The sequence below is a fragment of the Taurulus bubalis genome (assembly GCF_910589615.1).
Source record: "Taurulus bubalis genome assembly, chromosome: 16".
In the NCBI taxonomy this organism is placed as follows: Eukaryota; Metazoa; Chordata; class Actinopteri; order Perciformes; family Cottidae; genus Taurulus; species Taurulus bubalis.
The window spans coordinates 4,999,509-5,018,716 of NC_136604.1; the positions used below are offsets into that span (position 1 = coordinate 4,999,509).

The 19,208-nt window shown below is 45.9% G+C and overlaps 1 protein-coding gene across 1 annotated transcript in view; it reads right to left on the reverse strand.

Annotated features, from left to right (window-relative positions):
* nfatc1 (nuclear factor of activated T cells 1) overlaps window positions 1-19,208 on the reverse strand; it is a gene marked incomplete at both ends in the record, with an annotated part of 35,901 nt that overhangs the window by 16,443 nt on the left and 250 nt on the right. The window contains 5 exons of the mRNA XM_079232360.1: window positions 7,149-7,289; window positions 8,958-9,130; window positions 11,435-11,640; window positions 16,660-16,819; window positions 17,109-18,141. Coding sequence (XP_079088486.1) covers window positions 7,149-7,289; window positions 8,958-9,130; window positions 11,435-11,640; window positions 16,660-16,819; window positions 17,109-18,141 — 1,713 coding nt within the window. The remainder of the gene's footprint in view (window positions 1-7,148; window positions 7,290-8,957; window positions 9,131-11,434; window positions 11,641-16,659; window positions 16,820-17,108; window positions 18,142-19,208) is intronic.

Genomic DNA, 19,208 nt, shown 5'->3' on the forward strand with positions numbered 1-19,208 from the left:
TTCTCCCCCTCTCTCTTTCTCTCACATCATTTTCACATCAGTACAGAGATAGAAAAATCTAATTTAGCACTTTGTTTTCTGCGCCCGGCTACCTATTGCCAGGAAACTTCTCGAGAGCTGAAAATGCGTGGGATGCCTTTGTTTGAAAAGAGCGAAAACGGATAATTGATAACCACAGAATGTAATTGATAACCACAGAATGTTCCAGAGTTATAGGGCAACATCTGCACAGCGCCTGCACCGATCCCAATGAAAGAGGCTCCACTCCCACCCACTTTCAGCTCAATATGGTCTCAGACTCCCTGGCCCACTGTGCTGGACGACATCCAATATTATCTAAGTTAAACAACTCAGCCTCAAACCTCTCCCCCAAAACCACCCCGACCATATAAACCCGGTACCCCTCTCCAGCTTTCCCAACGCCCAAGCTCCACTCGCCTTGGCTGCGGTCCCAGCCTCGCAGAAGTCTCGCAATTCACATTTCGTTAGCGATGGTCTATACAAATCATTACTGCCTCAGAACAGACATAACACAGAGCAGTCAATAACACAGCGGCGGTGTGTTGTACAGCCTCATGGCAGCCGAGGGGGATCAAACAATATACAATACAGTTATTTGTCATGTAGGCTGTATAAAGGGAATCAAACAGCTCCTTGTGCTCCTTAATTGGGGCTGGGAGGAGTGAAACTTGTGTGCCCAGAGTGAAACAGCGGGGTGGCGTGTGCTCAAGACCTCATAACGTACAGTAAATATAAACACATGCTCTACCCAGGCCGGGCCCATGTGGCATGCTGAAAGAGTTCCCTTGTCCTCCGACTGATGACTGAGACTTCATCCTTCTTCCCGCCCTGAAAACACGTGGACGTTGGACGTTGCATGCAAGCAGCTGCGGTGCAGCGGCTAAATAAATGGCGGCGGTCAAGGACGAGATACCGTCATCGGCTCTGCAGCGGCGCATGCTCGCAGCTACGGTGGCGCCTGCTACTCTCACGGCGTCATCCGGACACAGAGCGGGGCTTTCGTCGAGAAAAGCCTGTGTTTTTTTTTCTTCTTTTCAAAACGGGCCTGCGACTTTTATGAATCATGCACTGTCATTTATGAAAACATAATCCCCGCTGTTTATGTGGCTGTAATTGATTTGTTGATGAAAACGGCCATTGTTCCCAGAAGTGTCAGAGGCAGCCAAACCACTGAACGGCTTCGAGTGGTAGTCATTGTTCTACGAGTGTAATGCGACTGATGTTTTGTTGACCGCTAGCGGAGCTAACCGAGCTCACCACGGCTCTCGTGGGGCTTTAAGGAAGATGGTTATCTGCAATTTTCTACAGGTAATTCCAGACACCATCTGGCAACCCTGCAGCACTGTAATCCTCTCACAGTTCAATTTTCAGTTTCCTGTTACTTTCTTCGGCCAACAACAATTAGACACAATTAAATGTTTGATGCTCGAACTCATCCGCTCACAAAAAGATGGACAGGTGAGGAGGATGCGTCAACACACACAAAAAACCTGGTTATTCACAGTGATACTGAGTGCTGCAGAAGAGCAGCTAGCTGTCCTGGGCAACGCACCAGATGTGAAAGTGCTCTTTTCCTGAGAGGGTTTCTCCTCTGCAAAGATTTCCTATCGGATGTCCCTCTGAAATTATCAATCAATAACAAAGAGGTAATACACAAAAGTACTCAAGGCGTATCCATACACTATATTTTTTAAGTATTAGCCAGAACTGGATTCTGATTGGCTGGAGGGTGTGCATAACGGTAGGTACCGTTAGCAAAACAAACACAAAGTAACCAGCTAACACTAGAGCTTGCTAGCTAGCTTGGTTGGCTAGGTGCATCTGTAATTCACATTAACTGTGAAAATATTTGGAATGCAAATTTTGGGAGGCTTGTTTGTAATGTAGCTACTTATCGAGACAAAAGTACACAGTGATTCCTTTTTGTGCCCTTTGGCCAAAAGGCATAAAAACCTTTAGGCGGCTACCTACCTACCTACCTACCTACCTACCTACCTACCTACCTACCTACGGCTAGACAAATAAAACTGGAGAATAGATTTCTTGGAGGGTCTGTCACAGCAAGGCTCATTATGTGTCAGTTATTTGCATGAAAAAAATAGCAGAGAGCTAGCGGCTAGCTAGCTAACCTGTGATGGCACCCACATGCCAGTCGGAGCAGTCACACAGTTAATTAGGCATAACTTTAAGCCTTTATATAATTTTAAACGGGTGAGTTGTATAAACATTATTAAACATTACAAATCCCATCAAATATTTGAATAGTAAAGTAATCTGCATCAAATTGGTTTCAACCAACCATTGATTTGAAATCTTTTAAAATGTAGAACTGTGACATGTGAAAGCTAATGCTATGCTAATTGTATTTCTAGTTTTGTCTACTTTTATTTAGTGGAAGTGCATGGATGTGTTTAATTGTATTAACTTTAGTGGAAAACTATTCTACGCCTACACTTCATTTATTATGTAATAAATCTTTCCGAAGTATCATAAAGTAGTTGCATTGTCAAATTTGGTGATTTTGACATTTTCGGATGAACAGAATATTAGATTAGATTATTAGATTAATGTGGGCTGTTTTTCTCAGCTAATGGAAAGTTACAATTTTAGGGATACGTGCATGTGTGACACACTGCTCTTATAATGATCTACATGTGAGTTTTTCATTTTCTTAAATTTAGATTTGGATGTTTTGGCGGGGGAGGGAGACCGCAAAGGATCACACTCTTTTTCTTCTAGACACAATATTTTGCACTTCCATTTCTTTTTTGCTTTTTGGCACCTTCAGCCTTTTTCTTTCAGACGGTAAATTACCTCTGAGGTCTCCTCCAGCCAGAGCCCAGAACACTAAAACCACAAAGGAAGCAGAGGTGGATAAAGGACAGGAGGGCCTGATTTCCCCCAAATGGAGCGAGTGTGACTTATCAGAGACAGTATCTTCTGGGCTGGCCGTGGGCAAATGAAAGCAAGGTGAGAGATTGAGTCGGGTTTAGATTACAAGCTGATGTCTGCAGCGCCGAGGCCATACAGTAATCTCTTATGACTGATTGGCTGTAACCAGGGGTGACAACTGAACTGATGCTATCTGGGGCTATTTCTACCGGGCGGCGTTGAGGCGGGAGACGGGAGGCTCGGGAGCTCGCCATGCAGCGAAGCTGACATGCAGTTACTGTTTTCATATGTTGCGCTCCTGCTGAGTAACAGGTGACAGAGTGTGTCTCTGAGGGGGGATTTCCTTTTGTGTGAGTCACAGATAGCAAGAACAACACACTCAAAAGCATGAACTTGAAACACACACACACACACACACACACACACACACACAGTTGAGCTCGACCCAGCAGACTGTGACGGCCTCATTGATCCGCTGCTGTCAGCTGATTCGACCGTGGTTGAACAATTTCCACACAGCCGTTGTAGTACTACTCATCATTCAGTTCAGTGTCTGGGGTTTGCACTAATTCAAGTACTGTGGGTTTTTTCTTCTTTTTTTGATCACTAAAGTTGAACAATCCTTTATAAATTCCCAATTTGTCTCAATCATAGTCATAACAATTGCATCATGTTGCAATTTTGAGATAAAGCTGATTTTATAATTCACTAATTCAAGAATAAAGTTGGACAATAAAATGTATCAAGTTCCCCTGAAGGGATCCTGGCAGTACACCTGGGCCTGAGGTAACCGAGAGGTGAGCGTCCTCCCAGGAGCTTCCCCTCAAGGGAGGCTGTGCTCAAGCAAGTATACACACTCTACTCTGTGTGTGGAGTTTTAAACTAATCCAAGCACACAGTGTTAGACATTTTTCCTCAAAACCGATATCCGGTTGCTCAGATGAGGAGAAAGATTTGTCATAATTTGACTGGAAAGGGTCATAACATTTTGAGATAAAGTTGATATTATTATTCACTAGTTCAAGAATAAAGTTGAGCAATAAAGTTGAACAATCCTTTATTATAATTCACTAATTCATTGAGCACATCGTATCTGTAACTTTGCCAGTTCATATTAAGCCTGGAGAGAATTCAATCTATAGCACAATTTCTTTTTATATCTAAATAAAAAAAAATACATCAACTGAGCATTACAGATATCGTTAAATAAAAAACAACAACACGGTGCTAAGTTGGGTGCCGTCTCCACGAGAGATCTCTCTGTAGCCTCGGGCTCAGGTGTGTGTCCTCATCACGCTTCAAACCCGACCTCTCGTGTAACATGTGGCTGGTGCAACCACTATCCCGCTCTCTCTTTGTTTTCTCTCTCTTCTCTCTCTCTCTCACACACACACACACACACACACACACACACATGTTGTTTCCCCCTATAAGTGGAAACTTAATTTAGACCGTCAGACACTAAAACGGAAAACAAAACAAATGAAATTGTGTTGGTCGGCAGGCTCTTAAAGCTGGGTGACCCGTCCTGCTTATAACGATGGGGGGGAACTCTGACACGCACACGTACACACGTACACACACACACACACACACACACAAACACATACACAAACCCAATATGTCGATGCCCACACGTTCTGTTACCGCAGCTTTGTGAATGTTATTTTGCAGGAGTGCTTTATTGGAAAACCGGTGAAATTAAACGCTTAAACTCTTAGTGGCAACAACATCCACCACTCTGGATTTACGAGCTTGATCGTTAAACTGTTTCTCCGAGCGCTGCTTTGGCACGACTAAAATAACCATAAAAACATATTACATTTCTAAATTATGTTGTCACAAATATGGATATGAGTTGTTTTGCTTCTGGCTACTTTTGTATCTTATGTCAACGATGTAATTTCACTTCAGTGATTAAGGACGCCTCGACTTGTCGTATCTATTTATACGGAGAGCAGCTGTAAGGAAGACCCAGTACGATCCATGGGGAGTTGATGAACTGGTGGCACAGAGGCAGCTTGAATTAAGAGGTGGAAGGATGGAGGGAAGCAGAAGGCGGGGGTGGTTGTGGAAGCCGGGCTTAAGGGTGTTTCCATGGTAGGATTGCCCAGGAATCTGAAGCGATTGCCAGACGCGGGGAAACCCTCATCAAAAACAAGGGAGCACACCCATCAACACCAGGCCAGAGCCCGCACACGGCCCCGAAGGCAGCCGGATTCACAGCAGCTGCTGACCCACACCAGTCAACTTGGCTTGTGCATGTGGTCACTTCTTTGTCTTTGGCTGCGAGAAAATGGCTTCAAAGAGGCAGAAGCCGACTCATTGGTCGGGTTACACGTGAAGGGGCAGAGCTGGAGAACTAGAGTCATCGTGACCGAGTCAAGCAGGGTCGGACGAGGAGCCTTTTGGGGAAAAAAAGAGGGTCACACAAGTTTATTCTTGATCGGGACTGTGAATCTTAACTTCCATTTATTAGCCTTTTCTGTATTTTTGTACTATTATTAGAAGATTTCAATTATTATTACAGTATCCCTTTTCACTCGTTGTGTTGCAGATCAAGTTCAGGCTACAGTAATGTTATTTGTATTATACAATTTGTAAAATTAGATTATATTAGTGGCTGCGTAGGATTGTTTCCAACCAAACATTTTAATCATTCCCGAAATTCACAGAATGACAGAACAACAAATTCTTCTGCTAATTATTAATAAAATAAAATTGGCTTAGTGATAAAAACACTAAGACTAAATATATAATGTCATTAAATACAACGGCAGGCATACAAAGCTTAATTAAACAGAAAGATGTTCAATTCTACATTTTTAATATTCTAAAAAGACTCAACTCCTTTATACAGGTTTGTGGAACTACTTTATTTTGCTCATGTATCCTGTAGCAGCACGATGTATTAACTTTGCTTTACTTATTACTTGAAGTTGTTTTCAATGTAAAGCTAACAAATAATAGCCATCTTTACATTATTATAAAAAATGACAATCGAACAAGAGCTAGCTAACCTTTTTTTAGAGCCGCTGACCATCAGACATAACTCCGTTAGGATCTGACAAATGTAAATGATTGGCTGTCTACGAGCCAAATTATTAGGAAATAAATCACTGTATTTCTCATTAAATATCTGCTTTGATTAAATTGTTAAAAATAAAAAGGAGATGACTTTACCATTGGGATGGACGGAGGATAGAAATACTGTTTATATCTATTGTGATGCTAACGATACAATGGGTTGCTCTTGAGCTAGCCTACACATCTGAATAAACACATCTGTGCTACTGGTGCTCTGCAAAGTGTGGCTCTTTGTCCGTTAACAGAAGTTTAATCCAACCAGTGACATTATTGTTGCACGACTCAAACACTCAGGAAGAGATCAGAGCTGTGAAGAAGGGCAACAAGGCCTCCGCTCATTCAATCACTTCCTGTTTTGATAAACAACCTCACCGCTCCATTGTCCGGTGCTGGAGGGGGTGTGGTGGAGGCGGCCTTGAATTATTCCTTTCACAGGTGGAACAATGAAAAGGCTTCCCTCTATATTTGTTTGTTTATTTTTTTGTGAATGAGTCACCGGGCCGATAGGATCACGCGTGTTTACATCACTCGGCCCAAACCGTATAGCTCACGTTGCTTTGCTGAAGCTAATCAAGGAAATTGCTGTTTGTAAACCTCCTGGTATCAACATCTGGGAACAGTCCCCTCTGCCTCCAAACCCAAAATGGCTTAAAGTAAGAAAAAAAGAGAAACAAATACTGGGGCATGGCACACGCGCAAACACACAAAAATGCATGCATCCACACCATGTGCACAGCCACACACACACACACACACACACACACACACACACACACTCACGCACGCATACACACATACACACACACGCACGCACGCACTCACGCACGCATACACACATACACACACACACACACACACACACACACACACACTCACGCACGCATACACACATACACACACACGCACGCTGCATTTGTGATCCATTCCTCTGCTGAACAGGCAATGGAAACTTCTGCAAATGTAAATCTGCTGGGTTAAAAATACAGCGCATTAATGTGCACCACATGTGGCACTCTGGCAGGATGGTGGATATTTTGACGGCGGGGGGAGGGAAGGGAGTCCTGGGGTTTCTCCAACAACGGAGAGGGAGACACACACACACACACACACACACACACACACACACAGCTGCGCTCAGAGTCTTTTACCTTGAGCCTTTTCCACAAACACCACCTTGGAGTCGTGCTGGAAGTTGTGTCCGTCGATGAGCATCCTCTCCCCCCCGTGGGCGGGACACGTCTCCAAGCTCCGCTTGTCCACCAGCGGCAGCTCCTGGGCCGACCTCTGGGCTGTGGGGGAGAGAAGAGAGACCGGCCTCATCGTTCAGCTCACACACACCCACTCCCCATGCAGACCTGAGCATCCAGGCCGAGGCTGAATCACAGCCTGCAAAAGCCTGCACCTCTTTATGTTGGAGTCGGCTGCCTGTTTGCCAGGAAGTAAAGAGAGGCTCCATGTTGTGTTTATTTGTGTTTTTCCTCAAATTATGGTGGATGTTTTTGCCTCACATATTTGGTTTAAGAGATGTTGTTTTTTCACTTCTCTCTCTTACCTTTTGGCTTCTCATTCCTCGCTTACTTTCAGTTTTTCTGAAATGATCCATCGCTTGCCACGAAATACCTGCAAACCTTTTTTCCCCCCGTCTAAATGTAACACGGATGTCTGCGGGCCGCTTCTCCTCGTGAAATATAGCCGTAATTTCATCGTGATGGACTGGGATACATAAACAGCGGTTCAGTGAAACCTGAATGTTTTCCTCACATGAGGATCATCTTTGAGTAATTTGATTCTGCCCACGCTCTGATTTTGATAAAACTCTAATTCTCTGTTTTTGGAAACCATCAACGTTCCCACATCTCTCCGTTCCGTTCTGCCTCACTCACACACAAGAGTGAATTTTGGTCAGAAACAATTGCTCTGTGGCAGTCGTTCAGAAACTAACAATGGTCTATTTCAAGGGGCTGAGATCATGGTTTAACTACCGTCTTTCATTTACCTCATAAGACTTAATCTCTATGGCAGCTCTCACTGCCAGAACCACATGAAGTGGTTGATCTGCCCGAGTTTATCCCGGTCCAGTGAAAAAGGTCAACTCCGGTGCAGGGCAGAGAGTCGATGGAGTTCATCGAGCAGGGCCCACATTGACTTTACAACACTGTGGATGTAGCCTTCTCTCACATGCACCAGGAGTTACAGGGCGGCATCGAATGATGAACATTTAGTGATCGTTTTTCATGCACTAGTCAATTTTAAACTATTTTGCCTCCATAACACGTCTTCTTTATGATGAGCGGAAGGAACACATCCAAAAATACACATTCAGGTGTTTGTTTTACTACTTTGTCTATTTGCATATTTCGGGTTGATGATTGAGACAATGACCCGTACGGTGACTTTTTATTTAGTACGTGGGCAGCAAGGTTTATTTAGTTTATTACTATGATGGCAAGACGGGTTCGTTGTTCACGATGTCGCACGACAGGGAAGAAATAGGCTGCATCCCCTGGATGTGTTTACTGCGTCCTTTTGAATTATGAGCGGGCAACTAGCAACATCACTGCCACCATAAAAGGCGTTATTAAATATATAAAAGGCATTCATAAATATAAGATAAATATATAAAATACGTTGCATGCATATATAAAAGACAGTTGATAAATATATAAAAGATAAATATACAAAAGATGTTCGATAAATATATAAAAGGCGTCAGATAATTAGATAAAAGATGTTAAATAAATATATAAAAGATAAAAGATATTAGATAAATATATGAATGGAACATTTGATACATATATGAAAGGAGTTAAATAGATAAAAGACCTTAGATAAATATGTAAAAGGTGTTATTTAAGCAATAAGGTACAAGAGGCAGTACTGTATCGTCAATAATGTACTGTTCAAGGGAGTTGTTAGGCCCACATTTTCAAGAAAGACCCAATATGAGAGGAACTCACAGCACTCGATGGGGTTGGATGAGACCTGCAGGGACGCCGTTCTCCCCGTGCTCTGGTTGATGTGGACTCTGAAAACCATCCTCACACGCGTGTTCTTGCGCCCGATGTCCGTCTCCCCCTTCCTCAGCTCGATGTCCGAGTTGCGCAGCTTCAAGATCCCCGCGCAGTCGATTCTGTGTTTGTGAAGAGAGCGAATAAGGAGAGTTTGCCAAAAGTCTGTCAGTCCACCAAGCAAATCCTCACGTACATTAATAACATGCACACTCTCACAGTTAATCAGGCCGAGATTAATGCACTGCAGCCAAAACAAAAGGGATTTTACGCTCTGGACTCCATCAGCCCTCCATCGGCCCTGACAGAAGATTAACGCCTCCGGCAGAGCCTTTTCACCTCAGTGCATCCACTCTTGGGTGAAATTCAAATCCTACAGAAACAACATTCATCACACGAGGAATATCTTCGTTACAGCCCCCAAGAGATGGCTGCTGAAATACTGCTCCCCTTCAACAAATCTTACAACCACCGAAATGGCTGAAATGATTTCTTTCATTTTTTACAGTGTCAAAGTCTTCATCAGACACTTAACAAAAGCCCCCTCCCTCTCTTTCTGTCTGCACTGCACCCATCTAACTTTTTCACACTTAAATACCTCGAGCCTCTTCCAAAAAAAAACGCTTTCTGGCTTTTCCATCGCCGTGCTACTCGATGCCACATTCCTCAAAGCCTAGTAAATGTCAACTTTTACACACATTTGAACACTCCCTAACATTCTTCTCGCCAGACACCGGGATCCGCTGCACTGGCGAAGTAATCAGGTGTTGATGCTGAGGACCACAGCTGTTCATCTCTCCGCCCACGCAGACGAGTGCAAAAGCACCCTTCAGCGCTCGAGACAGAAATGCTAAGTTAATTAGAGGCATACCAAGTTGACCAACCGGTTGTGGCTTCATGCTAGAAAAACTGATGTTGATTAATGATTCCCCTTGAATCATCATGAGTAACTATTTCAAAAAATATAATAATGCCTGTCTCTGTACCACATAATAAAACATCTATAAGTCACACATGTCAGAAGGAATAAATCTCCCACAAATCCCTCGCCTGCACTGCGAGCACTCTGAGGCGTGTCCCCCGTGAGAAGAGAGAAACCGTATCCCGAGATGAAGGCGTCGTGTAAGGGGAGCTTATGTGTTACATCCATTAAAACGCAGAGAAAGTGCTGATGCTAGCAGGCTGCTGCCGCTCAGACAGAAACCCCTGTTAGCAGAGCTTCTCCAGCAGTCTGATCTCTGAGGCTTATAAAATGAGAAAGACACACGCAACACTTTCTCCACACATCCAGGCCCACGGAATACTGAACACCAGGAGCAAACTTCATATCTCCAGACTGTTCGCTTTTTCAAAATAGAAAATGTGTTGGATTTCTCGGGGATCTGTTGGCAGAAATGGAATATAATATTCAAAACTATGATTTCATCAGTTTGAAATGACGTGACACTCTAAATTGTTGCATTTTGTGTAGCTCAGAAGGCGGGTTCTCTTCACAGAGTTCGCCATGTTGCATCGCCATGTTTCTACAGGAGCCCAGAAGGGACAAACCGAGCACTGGCTCTAGAGAGACCCCTGGAGGCCGCCCGAGTGACGTTGCTCCTGAATGGTGTTATCGTGGTGGGGACGGCGTCCGAGGGAGGCGGACTGCGTTACTCGACCTCTCGCGTTACCCTTATTCTTGGAGTAAGGAGGAGTGAGCGGAGAGGTGCAATCTACAGCCACACAGCTAGATGCCACCCAAATCCTACACACTGTCCCTTTGAGTCAAGCCTCAAGTCTATGTCAACAAAGTTATGACTCGGTATGTAAAAACAGCTTTGAAACAGCATATGCTGTATCCTGATAACGGTCAGAGTTCAGACATGTAATCTACTTAAAGACTTTTGACTTGATTGGGACTTGAGGACTTGTCTTGGTCGTGACATCACCCATCTACAGTTTATTGGTTTTGAAGCCTCGGGTTCGGCGTTTTGGCCGTTGCCATCTTTACTTTTTGCAATCAGTGAACAAAAATGACCATATTAGGAATGAACATCTGTATTGAAGAAGACTTTGAAAATAGAGAGAGAAGTAGAGTCATTTTCTTATAGACCTCTATACCACCAGAGGAGTCGCCCCCTGATGGCCATTAGAGAGAATGCAGGTTTAAGACACTTCAGCATTGGTCTCGACTGACTCCAAACCTGACTTGGACTGGTCTCAAATGACTCGAGACTTGAAGTCATTTAAGACTTTCAAGATATTCAAGAAAAGTCCACGGCAAAAGTTTAATAAATCGAGACAGGAAGTCCAAAACAAGTATTACATTTCGTGAGACGTGACTTGGACTCTCCCCAAAATAATTAGAAATAACTCCAGCTGCAAAACCGTTTAACCCCCATCTGTGCCAGTCTGAACCTCATGTAGACGCCTGTCTGGGTACTCACATGGCCCGCATGTTGTTCTCTGGCAGCAGGGGGATCTCCAGGATCTTGGTGTTGTTGTTGTGCAGGGCCTCGTGGCTCGGGGTGGACACCGTCTTCCCGGTGATGCGGTGGACCTGGTAGAAGGCGTGGGGCCTCAGCAGCCGGTCGTCAGCCGTGCCGATGAACAGCTGCAGGGTCAGAGGCTCGCTCTCCATGTAGCCGTGGAGCTGAGAGCGAAGAAAGGAAAGGAAAGACACAGTTGCGGTTAAGCCCTCACGTCACCGCTCCAAAAATAACACAAAAAAACTTGCATGCTGTTAAGGAAGACGTAGGTCTTTCAGAGGTCAGAACCTCAGTGTGACGGTTTTCAAACAAAGCACCCATTTAGGATCTCGTAATCACCCATTTCATCAATGGCCTGTGTACACTTCCTCCATCAGTTAATGTCAGGCTTGCCAAGATGTTGGTCTGACAGTAGCTGAACCTCAGGGGCCGTCAAAACCACCCACGGCGAGCAGTGTTGTGATTTGTGACAAGACTAAGCTAGTGTTTCAGAGGAGTCTACGTCGTGTCAGTCCCACGGAGCCCCGGGCCAATCGGGGTCAAGGAAATCTCTGCCTGCTCTGATTTTTATCAGTAAAATAATCCCCGCCACGACGGAGTCGGAGACGGCGCAGAAGTGCTGCTCGGCGTGGCTGGCGGGCTCGACCCGGAGCTTCCTAAGCGCTCCCAGACCTCCATAGGTGTTGCTTGACAGGAGGCCTCCTGCCACGATGACCTCAACCTCCCAAACTGCAGGGTGCCGGCACGAAGCCCAGACCCACAGCGAAACCTGAGCAGAGCAGCGACCACTGACCCGCTGTGTGTGTGTGTGTGTGTGTGTGTGTGTGTGTGTGTGTGTGTGTGATCCGTACAGTGCGGACAGGAATGAGAGCAGAATACTTGACGTTTTGACGTCAAAGTAATTAGAAGAAACACACAGTGTGTAATGAGAAATTAAAAGGATGTACTAAATAACATAATGCATTAAATGTACAGATTATATGGACATATATTTGAGCGGTTAAAGCTGCAGTTCATAGATTTCATATTAAGGAGGAGGAGCTAATTGTGTTATGCTGTCAATCCGTTTTACATTGTTCATATTGAAATTAAATCATTAAAATCAATAAAGATGTAGGTCATTGTTAAAATGGTGCGACCCAACACACCAATAAACCACTTTTTCAGCTTCCAACACGATAAATACTGTACGTAGTTGCAGCACAATCCATAGTAAAGACTGTATTGAAGATGTAAAAACAATATATAAATAATGATTCAAAAACGTAAAGCTGTAGTTGTAGTTTCAGCTTTAAATTTCAAGTTGTTGGGGGTCGAAAAGTTACATTTCAGTCAGTCCATGAGTCCGAATAGGAGAAACTGCTATTGTTGGCCAGTCCAAGTAAAGTAATATTATTGTTCCATTGATGAGAAGTTAATGTTCAAAATCATGCAATTATAACTTTGAATTCTACTTAATTACAATTAATAGGGAACAGTATTCTCACTGTAGCTTCAACTGTAGCTACAGAAATAATCTGTGGGCGAAGACATGTGCACGCCACCTTCCACGTACCCGAGTGTCATGGAGGCGGATGCAGGATGAGGTTGTCAGCTGAAGCAGCGATCTGAGCGAGCCCCCGAGGAGAGGAGCGCCCACAGCGAGAGAGGAAGGCCCAGGCCGGGTGGGAGGCTCAACACGTGACTGGGAGGAGGATCCCTGTCGGGGTTAAGAGCCTGCAACGGCCCCGTGTATTTGTGTAAGGAAATGGGTTGCTGCCCAGCAATGCTGTTTATTTAGGCAGCAGGAAGTAGAGTGATGAAGCGAGGAAGCCCGCTCACGCGGTGACTCTCAAAAACAGTGATTACAAACAGATTGCTGATTATCTGCTTTGAATTATTATCAGCACGACATTTCTAAGCAAATAGAAATAATCACAGTCGATAAATGTCCTCTGAATGATTTTGGCTGCTTTCTCGATCGTTTCCGAAACTTCTGTTTAGACGTCTGTGTCCACTTCGGCATCACCGTCTATCCCCTTAAGACGCGACATGATCTCAGTGGCAACCCTGAAATCAGGAAACCCTCTCTGCTCTGAATCCTGTTTTTCACGAAGCAGCTGCAGCAGACAGCGGTTGTGATTTGTCGATGTAATTAAATCCGCCCGATACCACTTCATGTGAAGCCTCCTGGCAGTTTGACTTTGGCCAAAGCAGCCTTCACTCCCTCGTTCATATTATCACCCGCAAGAGGAATGCCGAGACCGCGGCTGCTTAAGGCACCAGGGAGGAGGAGAGCGGGGTGAGGGCGACCGGGGCTCCCTCTCTATCATGAGCCCTCCCAGCTTCAGCAGGACGATAACACACACACTCACATATTATATATATGGTGTTTGAGAGAGCTCAGTGTGAAGGGCAATTCATCCTGTAACGCCTTTTGCTCCACAAGAGTTTCATGAATGACACTTGGCAATCTAAATCTGATGGAGGCCAAGAAAAGTCACATGACTCAGTCCTGAGTATTAATCTGCATAGACGGACGAGAAAACAGCTCCTTTTTTCATTTTTTAAAAGCAATGTGCTGATCGTAAAAGCTGGAGGGAAACGACTAGAACAGGGGTACTTCCTCTCCACCAAAGTGCAGCATGAAAGTCGGAGCCTTAACTGCGGTGGAGACTGCACACAGCACTTCAGAGGGGCATACTTCAGCCTGCCGCTGGCGTAAGGGCGGGTGTGGTTGAGGGAAGCAGCGGCGATGGCGTTGAGAAAGAACAGAAAATAGCCGCGCTGGATGCTGTACCGCACTGAAACAGGAGCTTCCAGAATAAACAGCAGGGTTTTGAGTCAGAGGAGCTGCTTTCGTCAGCCAGCGTCCAGCACAGCGCCGTGTGCACCGTGTAATCAGGAAGTCACAGAGATGGGGCCGCCTCGTCCGAAAGGCTCCCTCCAACATCTCCATCGGAGCCCTGCCAGAAACGTGTGTGGTTTTGAGTATGCTGCCGCCTCCGCGGGACGCAGAGCGAGATGATGTCAGCCGCACACACGGGGAACTTTCCTAAACAAAGAGAAGTCTGTGTGGTTGGGCTTGGTAGCTGGCAGGAAAAGTAAAGGGGGGAGGTTTGGGTTCGGGTTTAGAAGAGAACACACACTTTGTTTTTCAGCCGGGGTGAACCCAGACCCCTGTCATTATATCATTAGCACCTTCTCATGGGCAAACACGGCCGCTTCTTGTACAGATGTTTGGCCGGAGTTGCGACGCGCTTGACGGTGCGGCATGTGTTGGGTTCTAACTGTCATATTCCACATCTGCATACAGAAGGAGATTATTTCACTTACAAGGTTTTTCTCAGATCTTCCTGAAGCCGAGCGAATACCATCTCATCACACCGACACTGTATATTGTATTTGACTTTTCCTCGTCTACAACGTGCTGCACACATGTCACAGATGTATTTACTCAATAATCTAATTATAAATCAAATATGTAAACTTTTAACTATTTCTCTGGCCACTTGGAGGTAACCTGGTCTCCTAAAAATTGCTTTCCAACACAACAAATCCGTATTTTCAATTACTTTTGGAGGGAAACGTTTGTTTTGGACGCGTCACAGACACGTTTACTAATCATAATTTGTGTAACAAACACAGAACTTTCACCCAGGAGACCGCTACGTGTGAAATGAAAAGTCAACGTTGACTTATTTTAAATAGTTATTACATAGCATACTTTACTGAAGTAACGTACTATACATTACGAACCAGGATTTATTTTTCAAGAAACCTTGCCAAGAAGTATTATTTCAATTCACAACGTTAAACGTGACATTTTAAACAAGTTTAAAAATGCAACCGTAAAGAGAAAATACGTGTCCCTGAAAATGTCTAAACACACATATTTCAGGAAACAGTGGCTTATTCATACATTGAGCAAACGTAGAGCAACAATAGCATAATTTGGTGTTGCCACATGATGAAGAGAAGTCGAATATTCACTCTTCTTTAAACTCTGTTTTGGTTTCCACTAACTCCTGAAGGAAATCTGTCTCTTTAGCTGCTCAATGCTAGTTCACTAGCATTGAGTTCTAGTATACTCTTGTGAGTTTAGTTAAATTTCTCACTTTCTTTACTTTCTCAAAATCTGCTCCTAGTTAGTATGTAATTGTATAATTGTGCTTGTATAGAATTGGGACAGCTGTTTGCCCTTAACATGGCTGCTGAGCAGTGTTAGCATCCCTCATTCAAACTGAAGGGGCATGGTTAGCTAACGCATGCTAAAAAGATATTTGTGATTAAAAGTGAAGGGCATACGCAGGAAACTCTGGCCCATATGTGACAAACGTCTGGTTAACATGTAGACATATTGTAATGTTTAAATAAAATGTCAAAAGGTATTAATTAAACCGACAGCCGGGCTCACCGCTCACTTTGTCCGACCCTTTATTTATTCAGAGACTGAGGTCAGCCGTGAGGAGTAATGGTCGGGGGATCAGATGGGTTTAAAACCAAAACATATCTGCAGTTGTCCACATTCTTTTTTCCTTTAGACTCGACCACCAGAGCTACTGCGGTTAAAGCACATGACTAAGCTCTTACTGGCCATGCTACATCACTTTGTATCTGTCTGCGCTGCACTCGACAAACGCAATGGAAAAGTCTGAGTCACCCTCGTCTGGACAGGAACTGACTGAGTGGACTGGTCTGCCTAATAGCATACCTATGGTATTTCATTCAGAAATGTGACATCTTTGAATAACACAACAGCCCGACTATGAAACACATGTTGTCCCAATCTATTTTAATGGAAGAGGTATATAAATAAAAAAAAGATATGTAAAAAACGGGGGGTGGGAGAGTGTCGAGAAGTGATGAGGTAAGGAGGAGAGAAAATAGGTCTAATGGCTGCACCGTGTGTTGCTCTAATCACAGGAAACCAAACCGTCTAGTTCACTGGTTCTCAACATGGGGTTTGGGCCCCTGAGGGGGTCATGATATAACTCTGAAGAATTGCAAGATGATGAATGTGAGAATTGTGTTTTTCTTTTTCTTTTACGAGTACAGCTTCTTTTTTTCCCGTAAAATACTGGATCATTTCAACTCTCAAAAGACAAGAAAAACCCAGAAGTATGCAACCTGCAGGAAGGCGCCAAGAGGGAGACGCTGCTGTGTTTGAAGACATCACAAAACATAGAATTTAAGAAGCAGACCTGAACGACCGGGTGCCCTCCCGCCATGGCCTTCACCGCTCCCCGGCTGCCCTCCGTCTCGTAGTGCGCTCGGTGGTGGGACTTGGGCTGCACGTCGATCTGCAGGCTGTACGGCCCCGAGCTGGACGGCAGCTGCCAGTCGAGAGCGGGCAGGGACGGGCTGTCGGGGGACAAAACATGTCCAACATGACTACTTAGCGAGGGGGGCTTATTTTGGATGAGCTTATCAAGGTACAATGTGCAGAAGGTGAACACTGCGATATGCCAGAGGTCATGATAAACCGGTTTATGTTTAAACTTATACGTTTAGTCTGAAGAACTTTCCATATCACTTTCTCAGTTGGCAAAACATTCTGTGAACCAGTTTTAAATTTCATACTTTATTGAATCTTAAGCATGCAAAAGGTTTCTTTCCTCATCTGTAACTCAAACTGTTATTCCTTGCCTACCTTATATACTGCTTTGGCTTGGACCAGGAGTAAGGGTGCTGTGGCACATCCAGAAACCCGCCACAGTAGATCTCCTTCTTTAGCGGCAGGCGGTTGGAGAGGTGCTCGTCCTGACAGAGCTCCCCTGGACTCAGCTCCTCGCCTCCCGGCTCCAGCTTCAAGCTGACCGTGGCGCTGTGCTCCTGGCTGGTTTTACGGGCTTTGATGGGGATTCCCTCCCCGAGGTCAACCTCTGTGGTCAGGGCGTTGATGGCCGCCAGGATGGCCGAGTTGGTGTACTGGTTGGTGTTTGGCAGCCAGGTCTCCTCTGTGATACTGAGGCGAGGGGAGGTCTGCGGGGACAGTCCGGGGGAGATGTTGGGCGAGTACGGGTAGTGCTTGTGCGACGCCCCGCTGCCGTTAAAGCTGTACTTCCTCTTGGCGCCGCACGGGGAGTTGGGCCTGGAGCCGCGCTGACCCATCCAGCTGTCGTCTGTCACACTCGTGCGCGGGGAGGTGGAGGGAGAGAGGCGGGGGGAGCCGCCGGAGGTGCAGCCGTCGCCCGGCAGGGTGAGGGTGGAGCCCTTGGGCGACACGGAGGGCGACTGCCAGGGGGAGTTCTGGGGAGAGTTGTCGTAGTTGTTGTAGGAGAAGCTCGATTCGTAGGAGGAGGCGTCGGAGTGGCAGCTGCGAGACGAGATGCTGCTGGCCGGGCTCAGGCAGCTGGGGTCGCGGTAGCTGTCGGCGCAGGGGAGGGTCAGCGTCACTATGGAGTTGACCCGCTTGGCGACGGGGAGGTTGCTCTCCTCCACCTCGTCCTCGGGAAACTGACCGTAAGCGGTGATCTCGATGCGAGGGCTCTCCAGGGCCGGGGCCCCGTTCAGGCGGGGGGATGAATAGTAGCCGGCCGCTCTCATGTCGTCCTGGCCGTCGTAACCGTGAGGCTCGGTGACGGAGACGGTGGGGCTGGACTGGAGGCTGTGGTACTGGGAGGGAAGACACGGGTTGCCCAGTGGGAGGGACAGACTGACGTTTGGCGTGTAGCCGTATGCCTCTGGAAAGCAAACACACTTTGTCACCATGAGAATCAAACACACATTCCCTTTCCTGAGTGGTAGGGCAGCTGCCGAGTTGAGTCTCATGAGAGCTGCTGAGGAGCAGAGGTGTCTGCCATGATGGCAAAGTAGCGGCTCCCTAACCAGATTTTGCCCAAATTATTTTCCAGATGCATGCGAGTTAAAACTCTCACGGGGATCCCCAAACGCACGAAGGCCCGTGACACAAAACAACTCTGAGTGGATCAGATTAGGAAAAAGGTGGGAGCCACAATAAAGGTGCCAAAAATAACCCTGTCTCAAAATAACCAAAGGACAAACCAGGTGTTTTTTTTCTTCCCCCACTCCACATTGCCAGATTTATACCATGATGCTGCAGCCCATAAAGCGCAACCGTACGAAAAACACACACTTAAGGCGTTTGTTGGCCAGTTTCGTGTTCCTACGTCCATCGAAAATAAACACGGGAGGGGCGTGATTGCTGTAAGGGTGCACCCAGAGGGGTGGGGGGAGAGCTTGTGTTCTGGTGCCAAACGCTCCCGCTGGGTCACATGAAACTCTGCCTGTTTGTGGCGAAGGCTGAGGTCATAACCAGGGGCCCGGGGAGAGGAGGGGGGACATGGGAACTGGGAGCTGTGGTCGTGCGGCGCACGAGGCCGGGTGAGTGTGACCACAGTGGGAGCGCGCTGATGCGGATGGAGACGTCTGCTGCAGACAGACAGCCTGCAGTCACCGCAGCTCCTGTCTGCAGTGAATTACGGAGAATTAGGGGCCCCCGCGGTGAAGACGATGACATCAGCGGCGGCCCCGTGCGACTCCTTGCCGCGTGCGTTTTAATAGTGTGACACAGTAGCACTGAGATTTTTGTTTACTATGATTAGACTGCTGTGAGAATTAACATAACAGTATAGCATAGAGAGGGGGCTGGCAACTTTACCCACAATGCAATGCCAGTCATTAGCCCAGGTTTTTAATTCTGACTATTTTTGGGAGCACCTATTAGTCATGAGTGGAGCCACGCCCACCATGACCCAAACCACAGGGAGCGGCGCACATTGGATATGTG